Source organism: Pleurodeles waltl, chromosome 6 (genome assembly GCF_031143425.1).
Source record: "Pleurodeles waltl isolate 20211129_DDA chromosome 6, aPleWal1.hap1.20221129, whole genome shotgun sequence".
NCBI lineage: Eukaryota > Metazoa > Chordata > Amphibia > Caudata > Salamandridae > Pleurodeles > Pleurodeles waltl.
The window spans coordinates 180360383-180372398 of record NC_090445.1 but is presented as its reverse complement, the minus strand read 5'-3'; the positions used below and the strand labels follow the sequence as shown (position 1 = coordinate 180372398).

Sequence of the window (12016 nt, the reverse complement as noted above, 5' to 3'; positions counted from 1 at the left end):
TAGTCACAGCAATGAAAGGAAAATATACCAAAATGATTCTACACTGCAATATGCACAGCAAATATATGTATTTATACTATAATGCAAAGCAAATAATTAAAAGTGCATCACCGTAGGGCCTGCCAGGTTATTCATCTTTCTCATGCCAGCAAGACGATGACCCCGTTCGACTGCGAAAGAGAAAGAGATCTCTACCCTCACGGGAAAGATATCAGGCATCTGACATCTAGAATCCTGATTGAGGCCACTGACCCTCTTCACTGTCGCACTGGGTCTTTTTATATCTTAAAAACCCAAAAGGAGCTTTCTGGAAAAAAAACCCTCATTTCGCAATTCAAACATGCTGGCTAGTTTAGGAATGATTTGAAAATAACACATTGGGGTTTGGCCACAATCCCAAGATGCCAAATCAAAACAAGGCCGCTCCCTGCTGTCTGATTACATCCTTATCAACCAAAGCCCTTGGTGAGAAAAAGCACGAAAACAAGACAGAATGGACAGTTTACAATGAGGAAAATTACAAGCAGCCTTTAACATGGCAGTGTCTAATGCTACGATAAAGTCAATAGGCAGAATGAATCTAAGGCTAAACTGAATACAAAATGTAGTCTGTAACTGGGGAACACTGGACAGCTAATCCAGGTGCAAAGTGGTGCAACACAAAGTCAGTGGTCAAAACACACATTTCACTACAGATTTACTTTGGGATCCCCAAGGAATCCCCACCGCATGGTCCTGGATGGACAATTGTTCCTTATGGCATGGAGGATTTCAGGACCAGGTGGAAAGTTAGAGGACTTTCGGAGACAGCTCAAAGTCTCTTGGCCAAAGCTTGGGCTGAAGGGACAAACAAGAGGTACAAATCGTTCAGATCTTGAACTTCTTTTCTTCCTTGGTGAAGGAAGAGATGGTTTACAGGTAGGTAAATACTTTTCATTCTGCCATTTCTGCAGGTCACCTCTCCATTGAGGGGATTCCTGTAAGGGAACATTCCATGATTCTTAAGCTGATGAGAGGCATGAGGGTCTTGGTCCTGCCTGAACTCAAATATTCAGTTCTATAGGATGCTAACAAGGCTCAAATATTTTTCTTTTGTGGCTGCAAAAAAAAGTACCATTCCAGAAAACAGTTATCAGGTAAGTTGGCAATGTTGCTATGTTTGGTTTCTTGCAAACGTGTCTCTGATGTGAGCCCTGGATATTACTGGTATGGTTTTCACCTTCGAGGGAGTTACTTTTTATATTTGCAGCTGGACAAAGTTGGAGTTTGCGCAACAGCCAAAGTTATGCGTTGTGAGATGTCTTAAGACTTATGAGGCTTTGACAGAGGAGGTTCTTGACCACCTGGGGAACATCAACTATTGATTGCCTTGCTTAAGCCATTTAAGGCGGTCACTTCCCCCAATAAAGCACAGTAGGTGAGGGACATCCCCTGCAGGAGGTGACATTTCAATTTTTGGAGAGCATTCGGAAAGGGGTCCCATGTCATCCAAGAGCATTTTTGCAGGGAGCTCGCCTAGAAGATATCTTGAGCGCAGCTGACTGTTTGTCAAATTCAACCTTTACACTTTTCTATTTTAAGCCAGTGACTCATATGGCTACACTGGTAGTAGATAAGCTTTGAACGTACATAATCTGAGCCTCTGGTCCTGGCACAGAATGTACATTTTCCTAGCTAACGTGAAGTAAAGTTTAAATTCTTTTAAGGACACGGAGGCAAGGGTTTTTCCGACCCACTTCAAGATATTTTGTACTCTTCCTGATAACGAGTTTAAATCCAGTCAGACTTCTGGAAAGCTTCATAAGGAATAAGTATATGAGGAATTATGTTATGGTTATTGATTCTTGAGGATGCCTGGTATAAAGCTGCATATTCTACAGAGAAGGTTATACAGTCAAAATGTATAGTTATTTAGTCGCAATGAAGGTTATGCATGATACTGGACTTTATTGGCATTATTGCCTATGCATTTAATTGAGGATATGTTCAACAGGTTTCAAATATGATATTACAAGATTGTCTCAATTATTTCAAGGAATGAGGTCTCAAAGCAAGAATGAATCACGTAGGAGTGGATCTCACTTATTGGGAAGCAACTGTCATACGAAGAAAGGAGGGGGGCATAAACAGTGTTGATAGACATATGAGGATGACTGTTTACTGAGTGATTGAGGGTTCTTGTTTCTTTTTTCCCTATGTCTCCTGCTAAAGGTAGAATGTTGATCAGGCTTCTGTGGAATAAAGTGAAGAAAGATGATACATGCTCCTCGCCTCCGTTTCCTTAATAGAGTTGAAACCTTCCTTCATGCTAGCTAGAGAAATGTATATTCTGGTGATTCTGAACAATGACCTGAATCCCATTTATACAACGGACTGGTCGGGAGAATACTCTAGTGTCTTTTTGGGTATGAAGAACCACCTTGTTTTGGAAGACCATTAGAAGCCTGCTTATGAACATTAAGATAATTGATTTTGTACTTATTTTTTTTTTGCACAAGATGTCAGGAGTACTGGAATCTTGGAAGCTGAGGTTTCAGCCTTCTGTATTGTCCTATTTGGCATGTAAAGTTGCACCAGTCCAAGGGTTTGGTCAAAAGTCATTGCATCTGTTTCCCTTGCAGAAATCTGAATCCTCTGCAAGAGAATCATTTCAAAGTAGCAAAACTGAAACAGCCACTTTTGTTAATGCATACTTCTAGTCTATAATGCAGAAAATAATACAAACACTTTTTCTTAATAAGGGTTCTATACGAATACACTCAGACAGCACATTAATAGTTTCTATTATATATATTCAAGCCAATCACATAATTCTAGAACACAGATGTTTATGCAACAATGCTGCTGACAACTTTACAATGTTTCAAAAGTAGTTCCAGACTTTTCGGAGAGTTTAATGGGTTTTCTGTATTCCATCAAGGGAACAAAGAAAACAGGCAAATTATAGCAAATGTTTGTTTTGTGTTGGAAAAATGGTGAAAAAAACCTATGATGTTCTCTGTTAGAAACGGGGTTTGTGGGTGGCAAGCGTATTCACCTAAGCGAGGCAGAACCCACCACTCTAGTCAGGGCGAGGAAGTTACACACCCAAGATAACCCCTGCTCACCCCCTTGGTAGCTTGGCAGGAGCAGTCAGACTTTCCTTAGAGGCAATGTGTAAGCAATTGCACAATGCACACAACATGTGATGCAATAAATACACCACAAAGGAAACACAACACCAAGTTATACAAAAATAAACTGTATTGCATAAAACATCATTAGACCAAACACAATGTGCATCAGTAATACCATGCTACACAAGCAGTTGTCAGAACATCACACAAGTTACTAGTACTCTGCAACAATAAGCAGCAGTCCGGTAAACAAAAAGGTTACTGGTTATTCTGTGTCTCAAGCAGTAGTCCGGTTGTCATTATTACCCAGAATGTACATGTCAGGATAAACGTCATAAAAAATGCCAAGACATTATCATGACTTCACCATCTCCTAAATAATGCCTTCTGAATGAAGGTCGTAGAGCGTCTGCGCTTTATTTCGAAATTATGAGGTAAACAGGGACACATCTGTCCTGATCCTGGAGCTCCTACGCTCTTATTACAGAAAATGCAGTACTTCCCTAAAAGCAACAAAGGGGCTCGGCAGGAACTGGCAGGCTGTCACAGGTGGGGCACTCATACAACTCATCCGTCAGCGGGGAGATCTCTTTCCGATTCCTGGTAAATAGCCATGCCACTGGGGCTGCTGCAGACTTTCCTCTGCCCTTCAGAGGCAATGGCGCCCTCATGTGGCTCTGAGGTGAAGGCTGGGGACGCTGCGGTGTGAGCACACAGCTGCTCGGAGCGCCACCGTGCTAGTCAGGATTCAGATGACAGAGGCACAGGCTTGCTGGTGCCACTACAAGGTGCTCTCTGTTCACACTGCCGGGGAATGGCGTTTCACACCCTTGGCAGCGACAATATACACACACTCCTCATAACTAGGGGCACGCTCCTCATGTTGGCTCCTGCCTAATGTAGCGCCCCTCAGGCAGAGCGCACAACGTGTGCTACAAAGGCTCCAGCCCAGTGCTCTCCACACGCGAATGCAGAAATGAAGCGATCTCCGAGCAAGGAGCTACTCACAGCGCTGGGCTCCACAGAAGCACTCAGGGGGACACGAAGGCAGGCGGTAGTGGATGGGGAGACCAGCACCCAACAGGCAAGGTAGGGGCAATCATCACAACCTACCCAGCAAAGCCAGTCCAGTTCGAGCCTAGGGGGCAGTTGGTCAGCAGGGCAACGAACAGTAAAGCGATCCCGATGAGTCCTTTGTGCCACCTAGCAGATGCCAGGCAGCAGGGCAACAACCAAAAGGGCAGTCCAGATGAGTCCTTTGTACAGTCCAGTAGCCTCTCTGGCAGAAGTTCGGTTCCAATTCCTAAAGTGCTTTAAAAATGTGGGGGGGGAGGCCCCCTGCACATAGACTCATTTTGCACAGCCTCCACAAAAGGGGGCGAAGGGGTTCCAATCAGTACTAACCGGTTCCAGGAGTGTCCCTTTTCTCCTCAAGCACTGGCTACAGACATCAGTGGGGGGTAAACGAGCCCTTTATGTGAGGCCAGGGCACAGCCTTTACACATACAGGTGTGCCCCACCTCTCCCAGCCCAGGAAGACCATTCAATAAGCAGATGCACTCTTGTGACACAGCAATCCACCCTGTGTACAGGCTGTCTGCAAGGTATGCACAAAGCCTAGGTGTCACTCTGTCCCACACGTGGATTGGAGTCAAGCTGCAAAACACCAGAGTCATAAGCACAGAGAAATGCCCACTTTCTAAAAGTGGCATTTCTACAATGGTAATAAAAAAATCTATCTACACCAGTAAGCAGCATTTCTCACTACCATTACAACCATACAAAGCATGTCTACGCTACCCCTCATAGGTTAGACAATACCACTTAGACATATGTTAGGGCATTTCCGATGCAATCCTATGAGAGAGGTAGCACTCACAGTAGCGAGAATCTAGATAAGCTGTTTGTCACTACCAGGACAGGCCACACAACCAGGCAAATGCCCTGCCTTCTACCCACACAGCACCCAGACTACACCGAGTGATTAGTTTTCAGAACTGTTTGGCAGGTTTCCCTCAATGGCGGTTTAGTTCAATAGGGCTGCCATTCAGAATGGCAAGGGAAAGGAAATTGTACTCCCACTCTGCCAGCTCATATGACAAAACTTTGTCCAAAAAGAATCAAAAATTTCTTCTTGCTTGCCTAGGGGATGTAGAAACTCTAAAAGGCGGATGCCTGGCCCGGCCACTCCCATCCCTACTTTTTTCACCCACTTTCTAGTTGGCTTTCTGTCCCTTATGGCAGATTTCTGGTAAAGCCCCTTTAATCTGCTCCTCCCCTTGGGCAGTGAGGGGGATGGGAGGAGGGGGTGATGGACAAAAAGTGTTGCACTCAGGTGTGTAAGGGGAATTACCCTTCCTTTTCAACTCCTTCATTCCCCAACACTAAACAAAGAATTCCTTTGTGGTGTAGTGGAGGAGGGGTGGATGGGTAAATCGGAGTTAAACACCCACCCCCACTGGCAGCAAAGGATTCAGATGCTGAAAAGTTCTACCATGGCAGTTTGCAATTCAGACTCTCCTGCTACCAAAGCGAGACAACTGTAATTGGGTAACCAAATTCAAGAAAGTATAGGCATCTTATAATTCAGATGCATGCTCAAACATTTCCCAGAAACCTACAAACCCAGCTTCATAAAGACTGAACTTGTTGCATTAAATAAAAATACATTACATTTTCCATGTAACTAGTAAACCACTCCGGGGGCTTTTCACTGATCCTTTCTCCCTCACTTTGTCTCTGCAGGTTCTGTGGAATAAACAAAAGACAGTTAACATACTTCTAAATGCATACACCTCAAAAGCAAACATATCTGCTGAAAAAAGATTTGATATTTACAGAGGAGGGCTAAAAAATATGTCCTGGATTAACTACAAACAAATGCGCGATATAAAAAGACAGGGAGTGACTGGTGAGGGGCTAAAGAGGTATGCCGTTGAATCAAGACTAAGTAGCCTTTGGTTTGGGCCTCAGCACTTATTTTTTTATAACTGGGGGTTCCCATGTAGCTGTGACTGCCTAGCTCTTTCACAGAGGTTAATTCAAGCATTCCATACATCACCTTCTTGTTTTTGTGTTCTTAAGGCATGGCAAACAAAATGACAAGATTAAAATCTTGAATTATACTGGCACATAAGGTAGAGATGCATTTGTAACAAGCAAGTCTTACCCAAGAGCTGTTGTAACCCTTAGTGGGAGGGCATTCACCCTTAGCAAAAATAAACTGTATGATTATAATTCAGTTATAATTCAAGTGTGGATTACGTTTAATTGCAAGAGCAGAGTCTACTGTTATTTTCTAATTATTGAGGTCTGAATGCAGTCTGAGACTTACCACAGGTAACATGTTTTTCAGGGGTGTTTGTAATTGACTGGTAACTAGCTCTTGAGGATCTTCAGGGAACCCAAAGCACTGTAACTAATCAGGACTGTTTTTGATCAAACTTTGTGTCCCTATTCCCATAAAGTACTCTCCTTTCGATAGTTCCCTTGGGGAATATTTCTTGTGAAAGGATAAACTGTAAATCTCTGAGAATCACAGCACCCATGTCCATTATGCAAGATGACAGTATTCTATTCTTCATGTTTGTATCTGACTGATGGGCTCAGAGGGCAAAGCTAGCTTAGAATTATACCAAATATTTTATTAAAGAAAGACTAAGATGTGCAGGGTATCTATTCAACAACATAGACTAAAGCAGGTGAAATGTTAGCTTTGTAAGTGGAGATGAAGTGTTTAGTGTGTTTATAACCTAAGTATGTGTTGAAAGAATCAAGCCCCCTTTCTATAATCCAGCGCTTTGTCACCTTGGAGGGATGTGTGTCGTTTGTTGCTTAGGTCATAATTTGTTTCCCTAAAAAAGGTGTCTTAACACTGTCCAGCACTCAATTGTACCATAAGTTATTACTATTCTGAACCCTGAATGCGATCACCTTGGTTTTTGAAATGTTAATATACAAAACGTGTTTGCACATGTATGATTGCAATTCACCTATCTCTGAGACATCTTTGAAGTTAGGTCAAAGAGTATTACAATCACCAGACTATAGCAGAGTATGCAGAGGGGCAAACCACTGGTAGATCCTGCAAGCAGAGAGAAACTAATAGCAGCTAAAACACCCTTGTTTAAGACTTCTTTGTTGGGATCCTGTTGACTGCTTCTTCTACACGCAACAGTACCCTACATCAAGCACAAGTGTTAAGAGAAATTATTAACTTTTTAAATCTACAGACGGTGTCTGAGACTGGTGAGAGGAAAGAATGAAGTGCAAGCTGCCTGTCCCCCCAAGGCCAACATAACCAACATAACTTTCCAAAATGGACTATGCAATTGCTTTGTTATCAATCAGCTGGCTTTAAAACCAGCCTGCTCGGATTGAACAATTACATTATCTATGAACCAGGCAAAGCTGCCCAAAAATACTTTTTGTGAAAAAAAACTGTCCTTACTGATTAGAAGAGGGCAATCTCTCGCTAACTACTGAGCGACTTGCGAGTACCCTTTTTAATGCCTGTAATATAGCCAGTTTTGCAACAGGGAATGCAATATTTTCTTCAGAGTAGAGGGTTTGTTTCATCACTAATTGGAATCTGGTCAAGTCCCAATGCCCCTGAATGTGTGGCTTGCCAGAGAAAAGAAATTGTCAGAAGTAATGGCAGACCATGTGGGAGGGGGCTCAATAGTATGTCAAGCTCCTGAAGGTAGTACAGCAACATTTCGGTGACATGAGGGACATATAGATCTGAGATACTCTATTCAGGCCTGCCAGGGAACTGGTATCAAAGATGTAGCTGCCTTGGTGTCATTTTATAGTGCTATTATACACCAGTACTGTTTTTATTGAGGGCTGCCCAGTATCAATGTATCTCTTTTCTCCAGAATCCGATTAGTTAAGCTCAGCTTGAAGGACACTGCCTGAACTGCCTCCGGGTTTTCCTTTTTATTTTTGCTGCCATTTCCCACTCTTCCCCATCCCTGGCGATGCGGTTTTGTATCGTTAGTTTGTATCGCTAATCATCAGCTGATATTATAAAACTATTCATGCAAATATGAAATTCCTTCATGATGTTAGTTTCAAATCCAGTAACAAGATCAAGCAAGTTGATTAACATTTCACGGAGCAAAGAGATATTTTGTGGGCTACAATACATTTGATTACATGACTTGTCTCAGAATACACCCACCCTTTAGATTCTATTCTGATGTTTTCTAAGGGGAAAGCTACTTTGACAGATAGAATTGAGTGATATCATCTAATCAGTAGTTGTATCTCCATTGAGGCTTGGTTTTTGTGGGTTGGACTTGCAGAGAGGTCATCTTTCAGACACCCCTTTTATATCACACAGCCCACTCCCCTCAATTGACCCAAGAGTGTTATTCTTCGTTTACCTGCCTTGGAACTTTAGGGAAACAAGGTCATTGTAATATTCCAAGCTTTCTCCATTTCAACATCTCTATAATTTGAAAGCACATGACAGATATTTTGGCATTAAACTCACCTACAGTTAATACCCAATATGCTTATCCCTTTAAACTACAGGGGTGAGAAGTTCAAACGTTGACAACAGTAGCTTCTGCATTGTCAGAAGCTGAGGACACCTATGTATTAAAATGTTACCAAGAATAAAACTGCTTCAATAACGGCTTAGTAAAAATCAAGCCTTAAACCCTTATCTGGGATTCTAGGGTGTTGGAGAGTCTCCTAGGTTCAAGTATAGTTTACTGATAGTCTAAAAGGTGATAGCTCTAATTGCCTGACCCCCTCCTACAGTTTATAGTAGGATAGCTGAATGCAAAATAGTTCTCCATTTTGAGATTTTCACATATCCCAGTCTTTTGTAGACAGTTAATGGCTGCCTTGAAGCTGTTTATTGTTTAAAAATGTCATTTTCAGGTGGCTCAAATAAAACCCCATACCAGGATAGATTCATTATAATCTGGTTAAAATATAAGAGGGGCATCTATTTGTGGTGCAGACAGCGGCTCGGTGACGGTGTCCAGCAGCATCAGTGAGATCGGGGCTGCGGTGTGAAGCGGGGCGGTGTGAGGTCATGGTCGTCGTCGTTGCTGAAGCGCTGTCATCGGTAGGCCCAAGCCAGCGGTGCAGGGCGGGATGGTGCTTTGTGACCCTCAAGAGCGGTGTCCACAGGCCACGGTGCAGGCAGGATGCCTGTGACAACGCTGAAGTCGATGATGCTGGTGTCGGTGGACTGGGGCTGTGGTGGGGGACGGGACAGCACTTCGTATACCTCACGAGCGGTGTCCACAGGCCATGGTGCAAGCAGTGGTGCCGGTGTCAGCAGGAGCGGCAGCGTATGCCCAGGCTGCGGTGTGAACAGGCAATGCCAGAGTGCGGGGCCCACAGGTAGCGGTGCGAGCAGTGGCTCGGTGAAGTCCGATGACGCAGTCAGTGAGACCAGGGTTGCGGTGCAAAGCTGGGCAATGAGACTCTGTGCGGTGCTGGCAGGTCACGGTGCAGGCCAGCGGCATCACTGGCGGCGGTTTCTCCTCTTAAGCAGCACAAAACACACTATTCCCAGTGCTGCAGGTCGAGGAAACTGAAGTCTTTGGTGTCCCTGAGACTTCCAACAGGAGGCAAGCTCTACTCCAAGCCCTTGGAGAACTTTCTGAAGCAGGACACACAGCAAAATTCACCCTTTGCACTCTTTTAAGGCAGAAGCAGCAACAAAAAGCAACACCGCAAAGGGACAGTACTCCTCCTCCAGCCCTTAAGCTCTTCTCCTTGGCAGAGGTTCCTCTTGATTCCAGAAAAATTCTAAATGTCTGGGGTTTTGGGTCTTCTTATACCCTGTTCTGCCTTTGAAGTTGGCAAACTTCAGAGCAAAGCCTCAAGTGTTTGCAAGATCCTTCCTTGACCAGGCCAGGCTCCAGACACACACCAGGGGGTCGGAGACTGCACTGTGTGGGGGCAGGCACAGTCCTTCCAGGACTCCCCTCTAGCTCAGATGGCTCATCAGGATATGCAGGCTACACCTCCGCCCCTTTTGTGTCACTGTCCGGAGAGGTGCAAAACAGCTCAACTGTCAAACTGACCTGGCAAACAATCCACAAACATTCAGATTCACAGAATGGTTTAAGCAAGAAAATGCCTACTTTCTAAAAGTGGCATTTTCAAACAGAGAATTTAAAAACCAACTTCACTAAAAGATGTATTTTTAAATTGTGACTTCAGAAACCCTAAACTTCACATTTTTATCTGCTCTCAAAGGGAATCTGAGCTTTAAGGATATTTAAAGGCAGCCGCCATGTTAACCTATGAGAGAGATAGGCCTTGCACAGTGAAAACCGAATTTGGCAGTATTTCACAGTTAGGACATATAAAAGACACTAATATATGTCCTACCTGAAACATACACTGCACCATGCCCCTGGGGCTACCTAGGGCCTACCTTAGGGGTGTCTTTACGTAGTAAATGGGAAGGTTTAGCCCTGGCATGTGGGTACACTTGCCAAGTCAAACTGGGAGTTTAAAACTGCACACAGACAATGCAGTGGCAGGTCTGAGCAATGTTTACAGGGCTACTAATGTGGGTGGCACAACTAGTGCTGCAGGCCCACTAGTAGCATCTGATTTACTGGTCCTGGGCACCTCCAGTGCACTTAACTAGAAACTTACCAGTAAATCAAATATGCCAGTCATGGATAAACGAATCAACAGTACAATTTACCTAAGGAGCACTTGCACTTCAGCACTGCTAAGCAGTGGTGAAGTGCGCAGAGACAATAAACCAGCAAAAACAGACAGAAAAGATAGGAGGAAGAAGGCAAAAAGGTTTAGGGATAACCCTGCAAAAAGGGCCATTTCCAACACATTTATTGGATACTTATTTGCAAATGTACTTACCTGCAACTTGAGTCTTGTGGTTCTAGAAATAAACTAACAAAATATATTTTTGCTATATAGAAACCACTGGCCTGGAGTAAGTCATTGAGTGTGTACTTCATTTATTACCTGTGTGTGTACAACAAATGCTTTGCACTACCCTTCGATAAGCCTAACTGCTCGACCACACTACCACAACCGAGAGCACTAGTATTATCTACTATAGCCACTGCTAAGCCTCTGAGGAACCCCTGGACTCCGCTTCCTACAATATGCTGCTGTTTCATGTGGCACACCAACTATCACAATTTCAATAGTTTCCCTAAGTCTGCAAAGATTCCCAGATAGACCAAACTAGAAGGGTTTAACAGGTTGTGTTATACAATAGTTTGCATGGCTCAGCACCTTTCCACAGTCAGCTCGTTGCTGGACTCATGGAACATGGTCATGCAAGATGTAAGACATACATACATAGAGGAGCTCTGATCCTCCTATGCTCCATCGCACCCCATGGCAGTCTGCCTACTACAACTTAGGAACCAGGACTATCTCCTGCAGCAGGCCTCTAGCTCGGGACCCTTTTCAAAGGTTTCCACTGATATCCATTACACAGCCGCTGTGCAGACACTCAAGACCTCGTTTGCTGCATTTAGGAACCCCTCTAGGCCCTCTCCATCGCCTTAGCTCTCTTGTTTCTCACCAGGCTACAAGTACAACTTAATGGCAAATCTATGCTTTTTGATAATCCCTTGGAGACCAAGGACTGGATGGACATCTATGACTCTGGGGGGGAAACCTGTGCCGCCCCACCAGTGTCTAAGAGACGCAAACATCCATGTTCACAGAAAAACAGGGGCTTTCGTCCTATGCAACAGCAGACCCGAGTTGGTAAGGCTCGGTTGTTGGCCGCAGCTGGCTGACTGGGGTCCGCAGGTGATCGTGTATAGTGCGGAGCATCTTCAGGGGACGATTCCGGGTTGGGCACTGGTAGTGTACTGAGCTGGGCTCCAGTATTCAGCTACCAGCGGATGACATTATCTGATGTTTGAGGAAAG

General features: G+C 44.1%; 1 protein-coding gene across 2 annotated transcripts in view; it reads right to left on the bottom strand.

The window, feature by feature from the left end:
- Positions 1 to 12016, bottom strand: part of NBR1 (NBR1 autophagy cargo receptor) — a 751844-nt gene that overhangs the window by 627855 nt on the left and 111973 nt on the right. For both annotated transcript variants that reach the window (XM_069237768.1, XM_069237769.1), the window contains exon 7: positions 5790 to 5864. In XM_069237768.1, coding sequence (XP_069093869.1) covers positions 5790 to 5864 — 75 coding nt within the window. The remainder of the gene's footprint in view (positions 1 to 5789; positions 5865 to 12016) is intronic.